Source organism: Dermacentor silvarum, chromosome 7 (genome assembly GCF_013339745.2).
Source record: "Dermacentor silvarum isolate Dsil-2018 chromosome 7, BIME_Dsil_1.4, whole genome shotgun sequence".
Taxonomy (NCBI): Eukaryota; Metazoa; Arthropoda; class Arachnida; order Ixodida; family Ixodidae; genus Dermacentor; species Dermacentor silvarum.
In genome coordinates, this window is record NC_051160.1 from 14,774,094 (window position 1) to 14,797,960 (window position 23,867).

The 23,867-nt window shown below is 44.2% G+C and overlaps 1 protein-coding gene across 3 annotated transcripts in view; it reads left to right on the forward strand.

Moving 5' to 3' along the window:
* The window catches only part of LOC119457571 (HEAT repeat-containing protein 5B-like), a 65,410-nt gene that overhangs the window by 12,797 nt on the left and 28,746 nt on the right, over window positions 1-23,867 (forward strand). For 2 of the 3 annotated variants that reach the window (XR_007467722.1, XM_037719180.2), the window contains exons 10-24: window positions 1,481-1,731; window positions 2,386-2,497; window positions 3,969-4,121; window positions 5,782-5,881; window positions 6,462-6,571; window positions 7,522-7,685; window positions 11,782-11,814; window positions 12,579-12,653; window positions 15,353-15,559; window positions 17,138-17,206; window positions 17,707-17,828; window positions 18,465-18,624; window positions 19,448-19,637; window positions 20,568-20,737; window positions 21,563-21,704. Coding sequence is in view for 2 of the 3 variants with exons in the window: in XM_037719180.2 (XP_037575108.1) it covers window positions 1,481-1,731; window positions 2,386-2,497; window positions 3,969-4,121; window positions 5,782-5,881; window positions 6,462-6,571; window positions 7,522-7,685; window positions 11,782-11,814; window positions 12,579-12,653; window positions 15,353-15,559; window positions 17,138-17,206; window positions 17,707-17,828; window positions 18,465-18,624; window positions 19,448-19,637; window positions 20,568-20,737; window positions 21,563-21,704 (2,058 nt within the window). In the remaining variant the exon portion in view is untranslated. The remainder of the gene's footprint in view (window positions 1-1,480; window positions 1,732-2,385; window positions 2,498-3,968; window positions 4,122-5,781; window positions 5,882-6,461; window positions 6,572-7,521; window positions 7,686-11,781; window positions 11,815-12,578; window positions 12,654-15,352; window positions 15,560-17,137; window positions 17,207-17,706; window positions 17,829-18,464; window positions 18,625-19,447; window positions 19,638-20,567; window positions 20,738-21,562; window positions 21,705-23,867) is intronic. The other variant, XM_049670233.1, reaches the window with a different exon arrangement.

Below are 23,867 nucleotides of genomic sequence, written 5' to 3' on the forward strand. Positions count from 1 at the left end.
TGTGCAGTGCTATTCTGCCCGTTATGCTAAGCTAGATTTTTTTTTTTCTGTAATGTGTGATTTAAAACTGACTGGAAGAAAATTTGCACTTCAAATCCTGACCAATACATAACCCATGTGACTGGCACTGACAACCATCCGCCGCAGTAGATCAGTTAGCTAAGGCGTTGCGCTGCTGAGCACGAGGTCGCGGGGTCGAATTCCGGCCGCGGCGGCTGCATTTCGATGGAGGCGAAATGCAAAAAACGCCCATGTGCTTGCGTTGTAGGGCACGTTAGAGAACCCCAGCTGGTCAAAATTAATTCGGAGCCCTCCACTACGGCGTGCCTCACAATCAGAACTGGTTTTTGGCACGTAAAACTCCAGAAAGAAGAAAGAAGAAGGCACTGACAACCACATTACACATATTTCTCATAGTTACCTGCAGAACATTTGCTTAAGAGCTCAGGATAAACTCAGCTGATCAGAAACCTCTGAAACATTTATAAAAATACAAACCTTTGTCCTTTAAAACCCAGCCACTCATACAGAGTGTCCAACGCTTTACTCTAGTGAATCGACCTATGTTAAATCAATGTGCATGTACCATGTTACATGCACATTGATTCACACTGCTATAATGGAAGGTTAGTTATATTTAGTTTTTCAGTGCTAGAAAAGTAAGGTTATGACGTGCTGCACTGTAGAAGACTTCATACCATTGCAAGCAACTGTGTCTTACCTAGTTGTTATTTTTTTGCAAGCATTGTCAGCCTTTGCCTGTACGAAAAATTAAGTACTGTAACCAACTACAGGATAGGAGTCAACTTGAGATTTGCGCTGTCACGCGGCAGCTCCGGGCTTGAGGGAAGGCAGACACAGCTTTCACAGCAGTACGAGTGCTGCTTTTGCCATGATTTCAATGTAGTAAACTTTGCATGACCATTTGATTTGACCAGATGTTCAAATAGGGTCCTGGCATGCTTGGGCTAAGGGGAAATGGATGGCCGTGGAATCCTCAGCAGAGCTAGAAAGGAAAGTTTAGTGTAGTTCCCTAGTTCAATTGGTTTAAGAGCTTCTGTTCTGGCACATTTGCTTTGAATTTAGAGCTTACATTCGAATTAAGTATGTGTTGTATAGTTATGTTATATCAGAAAAAGGTAGGCTATTGAGGAAGGTGTAGACTTCACGCGTAGTGGTTCTACGCCGTTCAAAATTGTGTACACTCTAGGGTGTAATTCCGCTACTCAACAGCAGTAATTGTGAATCTTGAGTGTGCTTCCTTTCTTTTAAACAGCACGCCTTGCAATTTCTTGCCAGAAATACCACGAGTGTCTCGGCGTTCATTAATGTTACTGTCAGGAAAGCACGCGGGACATGGAGGAAGGAAATGTGCATATAATTGGTGACAAATGACATTTCGCAGCAAAGCTCTGCCCTAAGGCCCCGGGTGTGTGCAGTCGTTAAGAGTGTAGTGATGCATGGCTGTGTTCCATTGCAGGCTTGGTGGAGACAGTGGTGTCGGTGCTCATCCACACCAGCCCGGCCGCACGGTTGGCGGCAGCATGGTGCCTCCGGTGCATTGCGACTGCCGTGCCAGCTCAGCTGACACCACTACTCGATCGCTGCCTCGACCAGCTGGAGTCAATGAAGTCATCGCCAGACGCGATCGCTGGCTACTCTGCGGCGCTTGCTGCTCTTCTAGGAGCAGCACGTCACACGCCGCTGGGTCTGCCTCACAACAAGGGAAAAGTAATTTGCAACTTCCTTTTTTTTTTTCTACTTGCACTGTTGGTTTTTAGTGAGCACTAACAGCTTTAATATAGTGGGGAGCATCTGCATATAAAAATTCTGGTAACAAAATTCTGCAACTGCCATATTTACATTCAAGGGGCCATGGTAGTCTAACATTCACGCAAAACATAGTAATGTTCTGCAAGACGAAACATTCAGAAAAAAGCTATACAGTGTGTACTCACAGCCCAAGCTGATCATGAGCTGACTGAACAGGTTGAGCTGATTGAAACATGAAGGATGAAATGCTTTGCTTTACATGCATACAGTTCGCAGTCAAGCATGAGCACGAGGATTTGTCTCCAGCTCTGATGTTCCTCAAGCGTCACTCCATGAATTGAGCATCACTTCATTCTCTACAGCAATTGCACGTGTGTCCAATTTGTGCACTTCGGTCATCTCACCTCATGCTTGTGTTTAACATCCATGCTAGCAGCGTTCATTAGTGTGTGATATTGTTGGTTCTGGAACCTGCGCTACACCAGTCCAAATTTTCACTGGTGCTGAGTGCACAATGCATTCGTGTTAAATAAGAGTATCTGCGCCCCTATTATAGACAAAGGTTGGAATGTCATATTGCACATTGTCATAGCTGCCGTGGTAAATGTCCAGATGATCTTCAACTTGGCCGAAGACCTGCTGCGAAGTGCTTCGCAGAACAGCCGACTGTCTCTTCAGCGAACACAAGCTGGCTGGCTTATGATGGGTGCCGTCATGACACTGGGTAAACTGCCAAATTTGATGACTTGATATGCATTTGCTTTCCTCCTTCCGCTGTCTCTCTGTAGTGCCTTCACTGCGTGTTTCAGAACGGTGATGCCCATGTCACATATGCACTTTCAGCAAGCATTTGAAACCAGTGGCCATTGAAAGTTCAGGCGATGGCCGTTTAATCGATGGAGCTGATGCAATGGAGCTCTGAGCTCGCAGATTTCAGCAAGCATTGTTTTCAGTAGTCATTAAAGGTGGTCAGGTGATATGGGTATAAGAAAGCAACTCTGCTGTGAAGTGTTACATCTGTGTCATATAGAAGTTTTGAAGTCATCTGAACTAATTGCTAATGAAATGCCCGTATTGGTGACATCAACAGCCGTTGTCCGCGTAACCACTATTCTCTAGCTGACGGAATGAGCTTGCAGGTGCAATAATAGCAACTGTAAAAATGTGAAAGTAATTAAAAAATAAGCATTCTACAAAAAAAAAAAAAATTTACTTGCTTTTGGTGATGTAAAAACTGTCACTGGCATGGGTAGTGCCACAAGTGTATGTTGTCTAGTTGACACAGTGTCTTTGTGGCCATCAGCTTTCCAGTGTAGATGAGTCAGTGCTGTGAAAATTTATGGAGTTTCGGAGCGTTAAAAGCCATCAGCTCTATGTCTTTTTGATAATAGCTGCATGATACAGTTATTGTTCTCTCTACATACCTCATTTAATTATGCTAATAATGGGGCACCTTCACTGTAACGTGTGTTGTCATATTCTGCATTTACCATTGAAAATTCGCCATCCCTGTCACGCATGTTATGTGATGGGCTCAGAATAAATTTTGTGACTTGTACATGGGAAAAGAGTACAGGATTTTGCGTAAGGCTTGCTTTCTATGAAGCTGTCAGCATGTCAGCTGGTGGTTGTAATATTCTTTGATATTAAAGGAGTACCTAACAGGATATTTCTGTTTCTTTTTTTTTTTTCTGCTTTCAATTGAAGTCCATATTTTCTAACCTTACAAAAAAAAGAACACTGGCAAGCGTCGTAGCACACTTAGTAATTTGCACTGATATTCTTGTTTCTATGAACTAGGTTCGGTTTCTGTACTAGGAGGTGGGTACATCATGATATACTCATTTGTTTAATTGCTGCGATCACTGCAGCTGCCATATGTGAGCGCAGCCAGAAAAAAAAAGATACGTGCAGCACGCTTATTATAATTTTTATATGAGCAACAACATCGTACCTAGGCCTATTGCTACACGATGTCAACGAATTCCACTCTCTGTCACAACGTAAAGACGTCAGTGACACCTGGTGGAGTGTTTAGAGACAAACTTTTTTTTATCAAATAAACTATCTCCAAAGTTTCTCAATCTTTACATTCGCTAAGCGTCGGCATTTACGTGTGAAAAGCGGGTAGCATAATTTATAAAGCTTGGAAAGTTCCTTTAATTTGCGAGTTGTCGCCCTCGGTCGGTGTCCAGGCCCACCCGTGGTGCGCAGTCTGCTGCCACGAATGCTGCTTCTGTGGAAGAACTGCTTTCCCCGTTCCACCAAAGAGCTCGAGTCCGAGAAGGTGCGTGGGGATGCGTTCACCTGGCAGGTGACCCTTGAAGGACGTTCAGGGGCACTAAGTGGTGAGTGTGAATTCCCTTTGGCATGCGTGTAGCAGTGTTGGTAAGCTTCTTTTTTTTTTTTTTTTTTTTTTCGCAATCTCGCTCATCGAGGCCCAAAACACTTTATTTTTAGCGAGAAATTGTTAAGTGATGATAAAGATGATGACTTGCTCAGAATTTTGTCTATGTTTTAATTGTTCCAAGGTGTCTTCCTCGTTATTTTTCATTCAATAGCTTTAGGTTACCTTCTAAAGTGGTGAGTCAACGGTTGGAATGTGAAAAGGAAAAATAACTCCCAATTCTTTTTTTTTTTTTTTGTAGTGGTATCAGATCTCAAGATTGTGCTTTGCCTAGAAGAGAAGCTTTCATGCACCCAGATGGCTCACGAATAAGCTCTTCATTGTGTTTTATGCAAGTAGCAATAACTGGAGATGTGTCAGTCTGTCTTGATATGAAATGGAGATGTGTCATTGAACTTAGGCAGGGTCTCTTGAGAAATTTCACTGGGGCACTTGGCTATTCACGTCACTAAAAGAAAAGGTCGCTAGGGCTCCAAAGAACTCATTAAAGGTATAAACTTTCTCGCTGAGTTACCGACGTCAGTGTATAGTACAGTAAAATCTTGTTATTCCGACCGTCGTTACTTCGGAAAATCGGATACTTTATACTCGTTCTTCGGTCCTGGCAGGCGTATGCATTATGTAGTGGCATCAAACACTCGTTAATTCGGATGCATTTGAGCGCAGAGCGCCCCAAATGTGTGATGCAAAAAGCAAGAGCAGTGTTAGTGGCCAATTGAAACAAAGCAGCATAGTGCGCGTCGCTATAGTCATCAGTGAAAACTGTACGAGAACAACACAAATGCTGAACGCTTTGTGTCTATTTCTGCATTTATACATTTAACTCTGCACGTAACACCAAGTTGGCCGCATGTGCCTTCAGAACTGCGTAGTTTCCACCCCTGATCGTGTCGATCACCATGGTTTCGTCCGCAGCGGTTGCGGCAAACAATGGTTTCATTTTGACTCGGTCCATGTGTTGGTCACATGCCTTCAGAACTGAGTAGTCACCATGGATGATCGCGTCGATAGCGACCACAGTTTCGTCGGCAGCGGTAGCGGCATGCAGTGGTTCCATTTTGACTCAGTGCAATGTACGCACAATTTCGGAAACATGGTGGAAGCTGTCAAGGATGAAGACTGATTCTACGTGTCACGCGCACTGGCATCAAACCTTCAGCTACATAGCGATGGATGAACAAGCTGTTGTTAAACAGCTTACTTGCAAACAAGATAACTTGGGTGTGCACACTGCAGTGAAACGCATGTCTACTCGGATGGAGACGTGGATCTTGCGCTGCGGCCAAACAGGCTGCACTGTGAAGGAGTTCACGAGGCCCTCGCTGCTTCGAGCACTAATCAGTGACGAGGTGTTGAGAACTGCCGCTTCTGCACTAATTCTGTGAAATAGATGCAAGGGTTGTGAATTTATTCAGTAAATGAAGGCAGATTGGGATAGTAAGCATCTATTTATTGTTTTCTTGATACCCTTAATAATTTGACATTCGGTTAATTTGGACGTTTTCTTTCTGTCCCATGAAATCCGAATTAGCAAGGTTTTACTGTAGTTCCTTTTCTTGATTCATTTCAATGCAAGCATTCTTTCTTTTTCTTCCTGCAAGCTATGGCAAGCTTCCTGAGACATTGCAAGGAGCTGGCTTCTGATGACATCGTGCGAAGAATATTGTCTCCTGTCGAATCAGCATTGCTCATGTTATCCGGGTAAGCCATGACGTGAAAGTCGTTTTCGTCTGTGGCATGGGGCTGACTTGTCTAGCTGCACATCGTGAAGTATTTTAAGTCATTGTTATGCTAGTGACACAGTGCTCACAATATGGTAATGCTTCACACCTGAACGAATGTGTTAAGGAAAAACTAACCATTGAAACATTTTACTCGTTTAGCCTCTACCAAATTCGAAGAAAATTTGGAAAAGAGAAAATTAAGAAGAGATCATCATCGTGTCAGTGTCTTCAGCCTAAACTAATTCGTCATAAAAAGTATCGCTTCATCATTCAGGTACAGTGCATACAATGCAGGAAAGAGAAATTTTTTTATTTATTTCAAATATTTATTTTCTTTCATAGCAATCAAAGAAAATGTAGGGAGTAGGAATAACTAAAAAAAGCAAACTACATAATTTGTTTATAAACACCTTAGAATCAGAAGTGTTTGTAATAATGTTAAGAAGACCACTCCAAAATGCAATAGCCTGTGGCAGAATGGGTGAATCAGATGAGTCTTACGGAAACAAAATAATTGTGGGACTTCAGTCTTGTGTTCTGTCTTGCACTTGGCTTAGGATTGGCCCCACCATCAAGTCATACGGCCAGCACTTGAAGGCCAGTGCCGCCATGGTGCGACTGCGCCTCTACGAGACCATGTCCTTGCTACCAGCACAGTCATACGAAAGTGAGCCTGTTTATCTGTTTGGCCATTGCAACCCGTACAGCTCGGTCACATTTGCATGAACACCTTTCCTGTGCTTCATGCAGTCATTGATTTGTCGGTTCACGCATTGATTTGATATATCAATTGAGCAAGCAGTGTTGTTGGCCTGAGTGAGGCCATAAAAGCATTATGGTACAAAGTGCATGTCATCATGGGGGTGATACTTCTCGTCTGATTAAGCAACACAATCACAGATGCTAGTGATCAGCCTGCTGTACGAATATGGCATTTTTCAAGGGACCTGTCTTAAAACAAAGAAATCCCTGACCTCTTCATGGAAAGCATTGAGTAACGTGTTTTGGGCTGTAGGATTAGATACAGAATATTCTGCCCTAATCTCTCAAGCAAGGAAGCTCAACCTGATCTATGTACTGGTGGAGAGGACAAGACTTTGATGGCCATTGCCACCATGAAATTGCTGAAGGCTGCTTAGTACAACACGCTGCAGGCACAACAGAAGTGTTGTTGCAAATGAGGTAATCAGGTCTAAAATAAGAGCAGTATGCTAATGAAAATTGTTTCTTTTAACAAGTGTTCAAAGATATTTTAGCTTCCATATGCAAGCCTTTTTCACTAAACTTGCACAGCGTCCTTAACATGTCTCAGCAACACATTTTCATTTGTCGTCTTGCTTTTACTTTGGCATGTCGTCTAGTTGATGACAGCTTTGCAACAACCAAAGTGCTGTTGCAGATGACGTATTCAGTTTAGAAAATAGAGGCAGCGTACCAATCAAAATTGTGTTGTTAACAAATATCGAAGGATCTCTCAGTTCTCATGTGGAAGTTATTGTGTAGCATGTGTCACGAACAAAAACATCTTTGGTGGGTGTTCCGCTTTTGTTTTGGCGGTGTCGTTGCCCAGTTTGGCGACTTGTTCAGCCAGCTGTTGTCTTCCAACTTCACTTTCAGGCAGCTACAACAACCTGCTGCGACTGCTGGTGGCCGAGTTCACGTTGACAGAGAACCAGGCCAACACGACGACGTCACTGCTGCGCAGCCTGTGCCACTCAGACGACAGCGTCATCTTGGGCTCCTGGCTCCAGGAGACTGACCACAAGGCCATCGAGGACCAGGTGAGACCCACGGTTGAAGCTTGCACTACAGAGACACTTTTAAGGACTGACTGCCGGAATAGGGTCTTGCATTCTAACCGCGAGAAAACTTTCTGTGGCAATGAAGGAAAAGCTATGGGTGCAGAGCTTCTGCACATGTGTTGCTGCACCAAATGTTCTGGCACCATTCAACAGCACTTTTGGTTTCTTAGAAAAGATACTGGAATTGGCGTAGCTTCCACACACAGTGGTTTCGGGTTTGGCCAAACATGGAAGAGAAAAGTAGTAAAATAAGTCGTATTTAACATGCAGTGGTGTACAGCCAACGTCCGATTTTCCGGGTTTCCTAGGGACGCAAGAACGTCTGAAAACATAAGGCAGTCCTCAAAAATGAAAGCTTGCCCTTCACTGTCCTCAAGAGCTCAAATCGCCACTGCCACGTTCAAAACGACTCTAAGGGCCTGCCAGTACACTTATTAGGTGTCTCGATGCTCGTAGTAGGACAGGAGACTGCGGATGTGCGCATGTAATTAAGGAACACATGCTATATCCTGTGACAGTCGCCCCTTTCTAACTTTTGGTATTGCTGTACTGCAGCGAAGCTGCTGTTGAAGGAACACTACCGTGCTTTATGCACTTCGAAGCCATTGGTGAAGATGACGAAGGCGGAGTCGCCACCTTTGCTGATAGCGGTGATTCCTTTCAATGAAAAACATGGCACCAAACTGCCCGAAGCTTGCTAGCGAACATTGAAGCAGCTAACTAAGCCTAGCCTTGCAGAGCGCACAATGATCGCGGTGGTTATGGCTGACTGTGGCTGCCAGCAGATTAGTGTTTTGGTTCGAAGCTGCAAGATAATCAAAATGGTAGCGGTGGTGGCTTCGATTAATGCCACTTCAGACCTCCGGTCACGCCTAAAAGTTCAAAAAATCAGATGACGAAGAGTTTCAACATCCAAAATTTCTGACATCCTTATATGTTGTCTCTGTGGCGTATGGGACAGTGCTGCAAAAGCATCTGAATTATCAGGCATGTCGGAAAAATCAAGCGTCCAAAAATCTGTCATTGACTGTATTTTTTCTTTTTTTTTCTTTTTTTGCTTTTGTAAATAAGATGTTTGTTTCCTCATCCCCAAATTAAACTAGCATTAATGAGAATGTGGGAGCGCTCTTTTTCAGGAGCACTCTTACTTCTTAGCGCTTTGCCTCCATAGGTTTCCCTTCATTGTAATAGAAAGTTGTCCGCTGGTATAGGGTCGCTTAGCACTAAGTGCTGAACGTACACAAACACAAAACAGACAAAGACAAGCGCTACTATCAAATCTTTACAAACAGGGAGACCACCCATTGATTTATGTAATGTGTACTTGGAACACATGCGCCGCATCACATTATCGCGTCACTGCATAATAATCACAGTATAAAAAATTTACAAGCAAAGACCGGCATTCACGAAATCATACTTGCAAGTTTGCAGGCCTGTAGACACCTCTTTGATACAGGTAGAGGCATTCTTTTTGATTAAAAAATGCCTCCAATACCAACTGAGTTGTGCTGTGGTTGCCCTTGCTTGGGATTTTCGTCCCCTGAAGTCCTGCCAGACATCGACATGCAGTAATGTGCACGACCAAATGTGCGTGCCTGTCTTATTTTTTAAGCACGTAAATCGGTTGGTGGACTCCTGTTAATAAACAGCTTACAGTAGTGCTCGTTCTTGTCTATTTTCTATTTGTGTCTATCAAGCCCTTCACTTTGCACTAAGTTGCTCTAGTTAAAAAAATAGGGATAGTTATAGATGCACAGTCAGATCTCATTATAACGAAGTCAAAAAACATAAAAAGCTGCCTTCGTTATAGTATCTAACATTCATTATAAGCATATATTTGTTGCACACTGATATCGACAAGAAAAATTTTTGATTTACATAATTATATCTGATAAATCATTATATTTGTGTTCGCTATATCGAGGTTAGACTGTATTTGACACTGTATTGCTGTGCTTGCAAGGCCTTGGCAACCTCAGAGTGTTCCAGAAAATTTGCCAGCTTCTCTGAGTGACAGCAAATTATTGGACAAGTCTGCATCCAAAATGATGAGGGGGTTTGATGAAATGAATTCAAATTGAAACAAAAACAAGAAATGATATCTGCTGAGCTGCTTGAGAACAGGGGTTAAAAGTTCACCTTGTCTCCCTCCTTGTTCATGTTTAACGTTTGCTTTTGGTGTTCCTGTGTTCCTATGGCTGCATACACATTTTGCCACCACTAGGGCTTCACCATTTACTTACCCATTCATTTGCTGCTGGCTCATCGTTAACAGATTTCTCGCCAATCCTTTCAACTTAGTATTCACCTGCTTGTTCTTGCATTTGTTTATACCCTTTTCTTTTTTTTTTTTATTTCCTTATGGCTGTCTCATAGAACTTACTTTTCTTGATTGAAATTTAAATTCACATTTTCGGTGATGTACCTTGTTCTTCATCAGTTCGCACTCGTGCACATGTTGTGTGGCAAAATCTTGTCAAAAGTTTTGAAGCTACCATGCACATGGCCAGGCTGTCATTAGCCTTCACACTGGGGTGCCTGCAGAGCTTTCTTTTCTCTAAAGTGTCAAACATTGAGAGGAACAGTGCTCAGGAACACTGTTTCATTGTCCTAATGGAACAGGGTTTCTGAACTTGGCACATGACATGCACGTTGTAGCAAGGCTCATTGACATATCGTGTCAGTCATGAAGTGTCCTTGAAACTTTTGCCAAAAACTTTACGTGCAAGTATTATGTTTTTAGAATTTATGCGGCGCTTTAAAGAAAACCTCTTGCAAATATAATTTTTAGAGACCTGTTCACAAATGGCACTGGATGTATAAAGCAAGCTCAGGAGACAAAATGTTTGAAGCCGGTAAAGAATTCTCAAGAAAGATGACTAAGCTAGATGATTACTTTTCAGAATGTTTACTCTTCAACTTCACCCACGACACCCGTAAGTAAAGCGCAAACAGCAAACGAGAAGCGCTGTATCCTGTAGACAAAGAATTTGAGTGATTATGATTGTCGACTGCTTGGTGGGTATCCATAGGCCGACGAGTTTGTACTCTTGAAACTACCCCGTTGCCTCCAACTACAGTGGAACCCCAGTTACACGTCCCCCGATTTTGCAACGTCGCGGTTCTTACGACAGATCAGTGCAGTCCCGGCTAACTCTCCATAGAGACAATCCATTAAAAACTTCAATCATATGATGCGAGGTTACGTAAATCCCGTCGCATACCGTGGGAAAACGACAATCCATGCAACACTATCCATGCACTTTCTCACTCTCTGCATTTTTTGTGTTAACTGCCCACCCACGCTCCTCCAGGTGTCCTCTCAGCAGCGCCTTTGTTGCCGTCTCCTCGTGCGTTCTCTCGCTCTACGTTTTCTCTCAGCAACGCCTCCTCCTGTCACTGGATGCGTCCTCGTATACGGCCGGCAGTGCTTTTGGCGCTGTGCCAGGCTCGCAATCTTCGCACAGTGCCAAAAACGCTGTCAGTTCCCAGTCTCCCAAAAGTGAAACCTTCTCCGGGAATGATCGCCCAAGAATACTGCTTCAGCACTTATGCAAAATGCCAAAGCATGTGCAGAAATCGAATCGATTAGCCTCCGGAAGACACGCAGATTGTATCGAATAGTATGTCTAGGGGAGAAAAAAATGTTTGAGCATGCTGGCGGGCACAAATTGCAGTACACAGTATGCTAAATCCCTTCAATAAAGCGTGATTAGCAACTGCACTGCAGCATTCTTTTCGCATTTACTTTTTTGCCGGTATTGATTTCCGGGTCCGGCAGGGTATTGGCCTATAATTTAAATTGAAGCTCCTTGCAACTCTGTCGCATGGAACCATGTATTACAGATATAATTTTTGTGGGTTGGATTATACGCCGTTTCCACATGATCCCGAGAAAGTCCTATAAGCGAGGTTCCACCGTAGTTTGTAAAGATCTGTACTGCTTACGTAAACTTGCTAAGCTGAATCATGTGACACCAGGAGGCAGACAGCTGTGTTGGGCAGGTACATGTGTTGTGAGTAACGCCAATACCACTGGGAAGAGTTTGACCAATTGAATAAAACTTTGTAGATGGAACCCCACAGGAAGTCGGACAAGTCCTTTGTGAGTATTGGCCGATTGCTCGCCAGGTGTGCACCTGCTAGTTGCTGCCCGGGCCACTGGGACAGCATGTGGTTCCCTGCATTGCGCAAGCGACGTGGATGCTGTGTTGTTGTTGTTGCACGTGCCATGCATGCTGAACAGGCTCTTTTGCATATAACGTCGCAAACCTTGTTGTAAGAAAGCATTTTGTTGTTTGCCCTGCGCCTACTGACGGCAGCGAATGATGCTGCTGCTTCATGATAACCAGAATTAACTGACCAAGCCCTTCGTTGTTTTCTCATGGCCTGGTGTCATGCACATTCATCTTTTATTTTCTTCTTTTCTTTTTTTAAGTCTAAGTGCAGCTCCTCACCATACTGTGCATCCTGCAACTTGAGCTAAATGTTGGTGCGTTTTGTTGTCATCGCTGTCGGACCATTTAACTTGGCGCATTTGGCCGAATGTGTAAACGTGGTATGTGCTCGTGTTTTATCATTGTTGCTTAGATGCTTATTATAGCGTCTTTCTGTTTTGTTGCGGTTAATGTCTGTTGACAGTTGGTTTCTCTTTTTTGTTCCAATAGGAACAAAATCTTTGTGGTATTATTTGGAGTCTTAGTTGCTGCGAAGTTCCTTTTACCTGTCTCTGACGTTACATGATAGGTTGTCAGAGGGCACATTTACTACACTGCTGGATGAAGCAAAGGTGCATGTGCGAGTAGTTTTAATTTCTTGCCATTTTTTTTTTCTTATCCCCACCTCACCTTTCGTGTTTTTACCTTGCAGTTGCAGCCAAATAGTGCTTCGGGATCAGGGGCTTTGGAGCATGACACCACTGCACTGTATAGGTCGCTTAACAAGGTACACTCTTCACCCACTGCATGCAGTAGTTCTTATAACGTGGTGACGTATTCATTTACAGTGGACTCGTATTAATTCAAACTTCTAGGGACCTTTGTCTGAATAGTATCTAAAATTGATTTGTATGTCATGAAAACAGAATTATGGGTTAATATATCAACAGATATACAGCATAGATCGCTTATAATGTAATTAAGTTGCCGAAGTCATGAATATCTGCATTACGACCGGTACTGCAATATAAACAAAACAACAATTTTCTAAGCCTGCGCATGTGCAAAACATGTAAACCAAGCAGGCCGTGTGTATCTGACAATCGAAGCTTGCGACTTGGATGTTTGCATGCTTTTAAATTTGTAAACATTGAAAGATTAACACTCGAGAACCGCCCTTTACAGACAATCTTCGCGTGGAGAAGAATGCAAAAGAGAAGAAGTACTTACTTTCTGCACACAAACTAAATAAACCGAAGGGTGACAACGCGTACACATTTGGTGCGGAGTTGAGTGCGGAGTGCATGCTGCTGACAAGCAGCCACAGCACGGCATGGCCTCTGAGATTGGTCCGCGTGCAAAGGCTAGATCTCGGAGGCCGTGAAAAGAGGCTTCTTCATTGCCTAGGCAACTTCCGCGCGTCCACTTCTGCACAGCCCCTTGTACTGCGTGACATATAGAGTGCATACAGTCTGGTACAGCGTGCTGTCGCTGAGGCAGGCAGGCACACTCTATTTTTATTTTAATTTTTTTCTGTCCTTGTTCGTTTGCTCCGCATGTTCTCCGCTTCCTCTGGATTGCCCCTGTCACTCTTTCGTCCACTGCCAGTGCACACCCTTGAGAAGTGTGCCCACTGCCTTGCCTTTCGGCGAGATTTTCCGGTACCCGCATTATAACCGGTATCTCGTCTTAGCTGAACTATTGCCGGATTGTATTATGCATGGGAATATTTTTTTGGAAGGGTAAGAGGGAGTTGGAAAACATCGCCTTATACCTGATCCTGCACCTTAAGCCGTTTTATTATAAGCGGTCTGAGCTGTACTCGCAAAACATTGAAGGTTGGCCACGACTGGGTTCCATGGCAGAGGGAATAGAGAAGTGCACCAAGCTTGCATATCCAATATCTCAGAGTCAGAAACGCATGACTGCGCTGGCAGTGCCTACTCGTAGGGGCAACTGCAAAACATGTACAGCAACTCGAGTATCAAATGTGGGCACACTTTGTCTACTAATACATTATGAATGTACGCTCATGAACTGTCCTTGGCCGTGCTCCTATCTGTCCTTGAAATTAAAAAAAGTTAAACCGAACTGAAAGTCCTTTTTGAATAGATCAGTTTAAAAAAAATAAAGGCATTAAAAACAGATTGGGAAAGCCCAAGTTTAAGGCTTTTTTTTTTATATAATCTTGTGTCGACTGAAAGTGAATCACATTAAATCTCAAAAACAAATCTTGTTGACTCCCACAAGTGTGAAATGTTTGTCACTTTGACTTCGCAACCAGGTGAGCCGTGTCAATATTTTTTCAAGCAGCTCTTCCTTAACTCCAAATAGCTGAATAGCATTGGCACACTATGTGCAATCGAAGTTTCAGAGGCTATGGTCTACTCTTTGAATGCACCATAAGTGACCGGCGAAAGACACTGGCCCTTGCGCCAATAAAAACCACAAATTATTATTATTATTACCATAAGTGACAGCAAATGTTGGGCAGCCAATAATAATATATGTTTGTGTTAAAGGTGAGTGAAAATATGGGGAATTGCTTATCGATTACGGGTAGAGTAGAACAGCCATTGTTTATATTTTGAGTAAAGCCAGGTTCCTGTTTGCTGCCTTAGGAATCCGAAGGTGATGTCAACAACCGTCTTTCGCCACAAAGTCATCTCCTGACATGCCGTACGTTTGCTTTGTGTAGCGATTACCTAATTGCCATTTGAAGCCACTGTGGTGGCGTAGTGGCTATGGCGTTGGCACTGCTAAATCCAAGGGCACAAGATCAAATGCCAGCCTCGGTAGCTGCATTTCGATGGGGGCGAAATGCAAATACGCCCATGTACCGTGCATTGGGTACACGTTAAAGTACCCCAGATGGTCGAAATTAATCCAGGAGTCCTCCAACTACAGCATGCCTCATAATCATATCGTGGTTTTGGCACGATATGATTATGATTTTGGCCAGAATTGCTGTTAGAGAGGCATTACCTGCCACTCTAGCCTGCCTTAACACTTTTGTTCATTGTCTGCCATGTCAGCCATGTAACACCTCTCCAATGAAGTTTGAAATTGCAGAATGTCTTGCGCGTGAATGGGCACCGCATCATGGACCTCCTATTGTTTTAAGTGCGCATGATTATGCAGGTCAAAACTTTAATAAACAAGAAGCACATGAGCATGATACCTAAGCATACATAAACTCTTCACACATAGGCACAAATTAGGAAAAACATCAAAAAAAACTAAAGCACAGATTGAATATTTGCTTTAAACGAAGTGGTGCTAGACAATGAAAAGTTTTCACATAAGATATACATGTATACAGGAGTGTGTCATGTATGTAAAATTTGTCCAAGATGCTTATGGCAGTGTTAATCTGACAAGTGGGTTTGTTTATCAGCCGCTTTCTAAAAATGCCATTTAGGGCAGTCACTTCTTCCCCAGTGCAGAAGAGCTTCCTGAGGAGTGACACAGGGATTGATCGCACAGGGTGATGCTCTGCCGGGCCCGCTTCCCTTGGGAGTGGCGGTGATCGACATGTCGGTGGTCTTGTACGGTCTGGTGTTCCCCCACGTGGCGTTCAAGCATCGTCTGCAGATGCTGGACCACTTCTCTGAGTGTGTGCGCCACAGCAAGGCCACCCGCCAGGAGGCTGTCCAGATCAACATCTTCACTGCACTGCTGAGCGCGCTCAAGGTGTTTATGCCGCTATGCATATGATCCCTGGCTGATTTTATTATGGATAGCCTATATATGGTCTTTGACAGCTAAGTTTCTGCCTGTAAGCAACATATCGCATGTTGTGTTGATAATGAAGTCTCGCTTGATGTATATACCGTATATACTCACATAATGAACGCTGTTTTTTTTTTTTCTTTTTCAAAAAATATGCATAAAGTTGGGGGGTGCGTTCGTTATGCAGGGTAAATTTTTGAGCAATTTTTTTTTTCAGCAGCCACATATAAAAAAGTCGCAGTTTTGCTCGAAATGCGAACTATCGATTGCGATAGCAAATGCGTCGACAGCGACACGAAGTAAGGATAATAGATTTATCGGCCGTATAAACCTGCAAACATTCGCTGATTATGTAAATTAACAAGCATGGTGTCAGTGCGCATAGGCAAACATGAACACATCACACTCGATGACCGCAGAGACTCGCTGTCAAAACGTTGGCGGGAGGAAATACGGCAGCAACAGCGAGCGAAGTGACCTTCGTGCTGTGTATCGCTTCAACGAAAACTGAGCGGTGAGAACGCACAAACTGAATGTCTGTGTGTTTTTCTTTTACTTCACACCGCAGGAAGAGAGATGTGCTTCCCTTCCGTCTGCTTGTTCCCACATCGTACAGTCGCACGCGCAGGCAATGAAACTATGTCATTTGCTACCATGTTCCAGCCGTGATCATGCTCTGTGATCCGCTTGTGTCTGTTTCAGTGTTCGTGTAGCACGGACTTATACCACGCTAGTCAGGCGTTCTCGTGCACAACGTGCAAAATCGTGCACCGCACAAAACGAGGCCAACGTAACAACTCGCACACAACACCACCAGCGGAAATGCGCTATGCAGCAAGAAAAGCCAGGGGAAGAAAAGAAAGAAAAAGTAAGGTGGGGCCCGTGACGTACGCGTCACGCGATTCCTCGAGCTCCAATATGGGAGAATGCAGGAAAGGAATTTTGCTTGCGGAGGCTAGACGGGGCAAGTGAAAAGAGTGTCCTTGTTGGCGGTGAAGCTCGCCTCCTGAAATCAGGGGTTTGCGGTACTGAAATATTTCTATCTCGGCTATTAATGAACCAATTCTAAAAATTCTTGCAGTAGAACGCTCCCTAGAGGGCACATAACAACTTCCAGCATATAACTGAAATTTTCTGTGTGGCTTGTTGAGGAGCCCTTCAAAGGAAAAGAGCCTACAGATATAGACACCCTGTACGAAATTTTAGTACAAACAAGCTAGCAGCCTAACTAGAAGAGCACAATACACTGGGGGCTCCTTCATTGCATGCAATACTATTCAGCATGAACGTAGCACAAAGAGATGTCAAACAGCATGGCAGGCTGGTGGTGAGGAGACAGGCAAAGGGGCTCGATGACGAAAATGGTGTCAAGCACAATTATGACAGTTACTTTTCCCCTTCCCCATTGCTTGTATTAGGCCAAAGACCCATCCAATAAATAAAACTTTTATACGATCAATCAATCAATGTGGTTTCTCGGGATCCCTTGAAATATTTTAGTTTTTGTGGTTTCTCAGCCATTTTGGTAAACTTTTGCAGGCACTGGCCGAAGCAAAGACATCGCTTGGTGGTGAAGACGTTCGCAAAGCAGCAGTTGGACTTATCCATGTAAGCTGAAACTGAGTGGTGACAGATGCTCCTCCATTCAGTTTATAACACAGTACTACATTTGAGAACTGCACACAATTTTTTTTTTTTTTTAATGCAATGCTGCTAACCTTCAACTTGTTTTCCAAGCATGGTTACTAAACATAACAAAAAAGTTTGTGCCAGCTTGAAGGAAAAGTAATCGAGCGCACATTCATGAGTGGTGCAAATAAAATGAGAAAATAAGCAATGATTTGCTTAGGAACAGAGTCAGGCAAAAAAAAAATTCACTACGATGTTTGCTTATAGTGAGAAAAAGTGACTTGATGCAGGATTACAGAAATCAGCAAATCATCTCTCATGCGTAAAAAGTTGAAGACCCTTAACTTTTTTTTTCGAAGCTTTCAATTTTTATAATCCCTTCTGGTGACTCATCCCAGAAATTCATTGTTCTTGATAAAAAGGAGGATATCAGTTCACTTGACCTGGAAAAAACATTGGCTGTTCTGGTCTCACTACAGGGTGCTCTGAGCCATCCAAATCCAATCCTGCGCTGTGCTGCTGGAGAAGCCCTGGGCCGCATGGCTCAAGTGGTCGGGGATGGCCGCTTTGTGGCCGAGATGGCTCAGGACAGCTTTGACAGGTCAGTGCAGAAAGCAGCTATCCGAGTGTCGCGTTTCACAGAGGGCAGCTGTAAAGAACGCGCAGTAGACCATGTTGATCCGCCACCATTTGCCATAGGGGGGGCAGACTCCATCAAGCCATTTACTTTTGGCTTTTTGTCTGCATTCCTAACATCTGCTGATGTTGAATAAAGAACTTTTAACTCTTACTGTTATCTGCATTACTGCTTTCTTCTTGCATGGTGCACGTTTATTATTACTGCCAGAAACACTGCACCCTTGTTATTTGAAGGTACTGATTTGAAAGTTAGGACGGCACAGAGGAAGACCAGCTTTAGGAGGACACCGAAACTTTCAGATTAAGAAAAAAGAAATACAGTCGGTCGCCAGTGGTTGCATTGCCGTGCATAGCAGTCTGAGTGCAGTTCGAGGCTTCAGTGAGAAACCTTGAGCAAAGTGAGACACAGGGTGTGGCGCTCGCAGAGGCAGCCATAAGCCTGCCACGTGCGAGCCCAACACCCTGTAAAAAATCATTAAAAAAAAAAGTGTGGGCCTTACATAAGCAAGCATGGTGGTTCTACGAGAGTTCTAACAACATGTGACGTTCTGTGCATTGTGATTCTGCCAGTGCGATGAGAAAAGGGCTTATGCTGCAGGCTCAAGACTGCCCGAGACGCCGTGTCACGCACGGGGCACTCCCTGGCACTTGGCTGCCTGCATCGCTACGTCGGCGGCATGGGTTCTGGCCAGCATCTCAACACAAGTGTCAGCATCCTGCTTGCTTTGGCACAGGACATGAATGCCCCCGTGGTTCAGGTAGGGCTTTGTAGAATCGCCTGCACCTTTGCATTCTGGTGTTTGCTCCATGCAACATTTGCATTGTTTATGTACTCTAACCAACTTCTAGTGTACCTAAATGAATACTGTGCTCACAGACGACTGTGCACGCTACACATATTCACCTCTAGCTGAAATGTTAATGTGAATCAACTGGTGTGCAGCTTGCAGGTTCTGTTGTCTGGTATTGGTGCACATTAAACGTTGTACATCGCCAGCTGAGTAGTGCAACAAAGATACAGACACACACATAGGATGACAGCATGTGGCACTAGCTTCACACTCGTCATTTTGATCTTTATACACTTTTTCATGTTGAACATGCATGCACATGGTGAACTGCCATGACATCACACTGAAGATGACACTCAGGCATGAGAATTCAAGGTCAGTTTCTTGGTAAATAGTGACATGAAAGCATTACTTACACATTTTTCGCTTAAAGTGAGTATATATCTTTATCAGTCCAATTATTTCATGCAGTAGGTGCTCTCTAAATTTGCAACCATAGCATTGATAAACTGCCAGTGACCGTGCACAAAGGTAGTACTCAATGGAGATGACAAATGTGCAAGCAGTTTTTACATCATTATCTACCAAGGAGCTGAGCTTCTTGAATGTTCATGCACTTGGTGCCACCTTAAGTGATTTCTTGGCCTGTCCACCATGTACAGTGTGAAGAAGAGAGTAGTAAACTTGAAGTAAAGCAGTTGGAAACTAGCACAGCTTTAGTATTATGGCATACCATCTAGCCGGAACTGTTTCTTTGGTTGGAATACTGGACCATCACGTGTGTTTCCAGGTCTGGGCATTGCATGCCCTGGGCCTCATTGCGGACTCCGGAGGTCCCATGTTCCGCAGCTACGTGGAGCCAACGCTGTCGCTAGCACTCAAACTGCTGCTCAGCATGCCACCCACTCACGTTGACGTGCACCAGTGCATTGGGAAATGCCTCTCAGCTGTGATCACTACGATTGGCCCCGAACTGCAAGGTGCGTTCACTGGTATATTTCTCTCGTGGGTGACCCCTGGTCTGACTTCATTACATTCACTTTTGCAGTGGGTGTTCATCAGTCTAGGCTTGATTTGTTCATTTTCTCTTGTATTTGACCCGTCGTGGTGGCGTAGTGGCTTTGGCATTGCGCTGCTAAGCACGAGGTCGCGGAATCAAATACCGGACAAGGCGGCTGCATTTCGATGGCGAAATGCAAAAAATGCCCCCAGGTGGACAGAATTAATCTGGAGTCCCCCACTACAGCATGCCTCATAATCATATCATGGTTTTGGCACTTAAAACCGCAGAATTTCTTTTCCTGTGTTTGGAAATAAAACTTGAGTTTCTCTCAATTCTGTCAATGTAAATGCCTTGCTCTGTTTAGCTTGTATGTCAACATATACAGTCGAACCTCAATATAATCAACATTGATATAACTAATTATCATATATAATAAAGTACTTCTAAAATTGTTCTTGCTTATATCAGCATATAATGAATGTATACACTTATAACGAATATAACGAAAGTATTTTATGTTGGATGCGACATCATTACGACGACGTTCAACTGTCTTAACAGGAGCTGTCAAGGTCTTAATTCCTTTCAGTTTTAGTTTTTCTCAGTGCAAAGCTCTGCTAGCAAATATTTACCTTGGGGCGGTTTGTTATAAGGTGAGCAAAGGTGTACCCCACAATATCGTGCTTGACATCTATCTAGTTCATTTTGTCATTTGTGCTTGCATTTTTTAAATATTTTTTTTTTTCTAACGCACCTCAGTTCTGGCATTTTCATGGTAATTCGAAAAGTCAAGATGGAGGCAACGTCCATGGAATGCCTGATTTCATAACCATCTCATTTTGGGGTGCCACGCCTTGTGCATAACTTGGTGGAAAGGGCAACAGTGTTGTGCTCTTTCTGTGTGCAGGCAACACCAACTCCATCAGCACAGCTCGGTCTTCCTTGCTGGTTGCCTGCAGCATCATGCAGGATCACGGTGATGCATTGGTGCAGACTGAAGCCATTTCCTGTCTGCAGCAACTGCACATGTTTGCACCTCGCCACGTCAACCTGTCGTCTCTCGTCCCCGTGCTCTGTGTAGGTGCTTTTCCACATGTCATGACTGTGATGTGTTGTCAACCCACTGGCAAATAGCACATCTTCCAAGATATCTGCTTTAGGATCAAAGTTGGGTTATTTAGCAATAACTTCAATCTGAACATTTGTATTCATCACAAGGAACTGCATCGAAAGCACAGCGGTTTTCATTAATATAAATTCCAACGTGTGCAAGCTTGGCGTCAAGTTTCAGGACCACTTGTATAAGCAACAGCAGTCAGTGCAGCTGTGCGCCAGCTGCTGCTTCCATCTCCCATTGCAAGTACCGTGTTTTGGCACACCAAAAATTTCAAATGGAAAAAAATTGCGATGCAGGTTATATGCAAATTGAACCGCCCGCGCAATAACGGACGAGTTAACTTAATTTCTACACGATCTCCCTCACTCCAGCTCTCTCTGAATGAGCCGCTGCTGACCTCACATGAGAGGTCCCATAGTACACACCAGGTGTCACCACTGGGTGTTTCCATTTTCGTCATTCTTGTCACTTACAAAAGCTCTGTTCTGGCTACGAAGGATTAATTCATTATCACAGAAGCCTAATCTTTCAATCTAGCTTGACCTAATATTTTCCATTGGTGTCTCTTTAAGCTACATTACTACCTAAAGACTGCAGTTGCTTTAAAAACAACCATATTTGTGTCAGTGACAGCCACTTCTCATTATCACACTTTAAATCTCTCACTGAGGATACTAAAGGAAGTGAAGAACAGCTCTGTCAATTTGCGCTTTCTTTTCAGCAAATTGTGGACATCTGAATTAGTTTGTGTTAAACTGAGCAGCAAAATTTTTTCGCTTCCCCAGAGTGCCCTCAACTGTCCGCATCTGTTGCTGAGGAGAGCAGCTGTGGCATGCCTGAGGCAGCTGTCTCAGCGGGAGGCCCGAGAAGTGTGCGAGCATGCCAGCTCCTGGGCGAAGGAGAATTCCGCACTGAATGGTGGTGCAGGTGGGTTTTCTTTTTTCATCGGTCACTGAAAAAACATTTCTCCTCACTGTATAGAACAGGGGTGGCCAAACTGCGGCTCACGAGCCGCATGCAGCTCCTCGCAGGTCCAAGTACGGCTCGCAACTCTCTGGCATCTGTGCCCCCCCCCCCCCTCCCATATTTCCGCCTCTAAAGACCAGCTTTCTTTATGTTCTAGAAGTGGCGTGCACATAGGCAGCCAAACTTCAAGGTTCTTGCTTCACGAATGGGGGCGCACAATGTAGAGGCACAATGAGCAATTACTGCATGAGTGGCGTTCACTGTTACCACCAGCTTTGCTGGATGAAATTTCTTTTAATTTGCCACACCCCTCTTTTTACTGTGGCTATTGACTAAAAAGGTTTCTTTTTTGTTTTTAATGGCTCTTTGCATATGCTTGTCTGGCCACCCCTGTTATAGACTAGAATCTGCCGTGCTTGCAGGTAGAAGTCATGCTTTGCTGTGGCTACGGCAAATGGCAGGACAAACGGCCGTGATAGCGCTCGGCCTGTTCACGGAGCAAGAAACCTTTAGGAGTGGAAACTCTGCCAGTTGCGGCGACCAGAAAATGTCACAAGCCCGCGGAGCCACTATCATGCTGGCGGCAGAGAAAGAAATTATTGCCGTCTTGGTTGCCAGGGCAACCGCTCACGTGTGTTACTCCAGTTCGCAGCCGTGTACGTTGCTCCCGTTCGGCTGCGCGCCTCCACAAGTTCTACTGAGGGCACACATGCGTCCCACCTGCATCCCATCTTAGGCTAGCAAATTCCGAACAAGGGTACACTGCATGTATCAGTGCTGTAAGTACTATGGCCCTCGAACAGACACCGACAAGAACAGTTGCTGTTTCACTTAAAAGCCCACAAAAACAACGTTAAGGCGTGCACGCTGAAGCGAACGCCCGTGTCTGCTTTGAGTGGGAGACACGGGCACCGCCGAAGAGAACGCGCCCGAGCAGCACCACCGGGTTGCTGCTCTTTTTTTTTTTTTTTCGCTGCTGCTTGCATGACGTGCCGCAAGGCACCGCCACCGCATGCGCCCCCGTCAGCGCATACTAATGGGACGTTATCTGGTCGCATGCGAGCGCCCGCGCTGACGGGAGTTTCTACTCCTGAATAATCTTCCTCCGTGGCCTGTTCTCATCGCACACTTACCACCAGGGTTAACTCGTCATGACTTTGTCATCAGCTACCCCATCACAAAACCGTAGTCCCTGAGCGGGTCGTGGTGACAGGGATTGAGATTAGGTGCGCTTGTTGCAAACGTAGGTACGAGAGTAAAAGATTATTATCTATGCATTTCCTGTGATTTCTGCACCTCCAACTTGGAACAGAAAAAAAATTAACTTTTCGTAAGAACACTTAAGGATTTTGCGAGCATATGAGAAACAGTCCTAACCTTATGAGGTGGGAGAAACCCTCTTCTCATGTGAAGCAACAAGGCTGAGTGCTAGGTGAGTTGCCACACGATCAACTAAGACGAAAACCGGCGAAAAAGAAAACGCACAGGAAACAAGAGCGCACAGGACAAATGCTGGACTTAATAACTGCTCTGTATTGTTGACGTAAACTTGCTCGTTAACAGTTCTTGGCCGCGGGAAAACATGAATTGCTAAAGATAATTTCAGAGGTGGTGATTGGTCCTTTCTGCTCTGCAAGGCTTCCGACTAGCATTCTGATTACTTTGCGGTGCACAATTCTGGCAGCAGCGGCAGCAAAAATCAGTCTGGAACCGATCGGCGCCGATAGGGCTTGGCCAAACTTGTTACCGCTGAATTGGATTCTGTGCAAACTGTGTTAAACGGTGTTTAGGTCTGCCATCCTCTTTTTTTTTTTTTTTTCCTCTTTAATGAAGTCACCAGTAGTAGGACTGAGAAATAGGCTAGTTGTGGTGGTGTCGCGACATTTCGAACTTTAGTGCGCGCAAGAGACAATGAACAAAGACGGCACTTGTGCGTGTAACTTCTGCCTTTATATTTCCTCCCTTTGTGCGCAATGCAGTTTGAAATAAATAGCTGAAGATAACCCACACTGGAAGAAAGCCTTAAAGAACACTGTAGAAGAAAGCACTGTAAGAGCAGCTTGGTTGCCTAACGAAGAAGTTCTGGTTAGCCAGGCGCATCTCCAGCGTAGCCAAGTGCTAAAA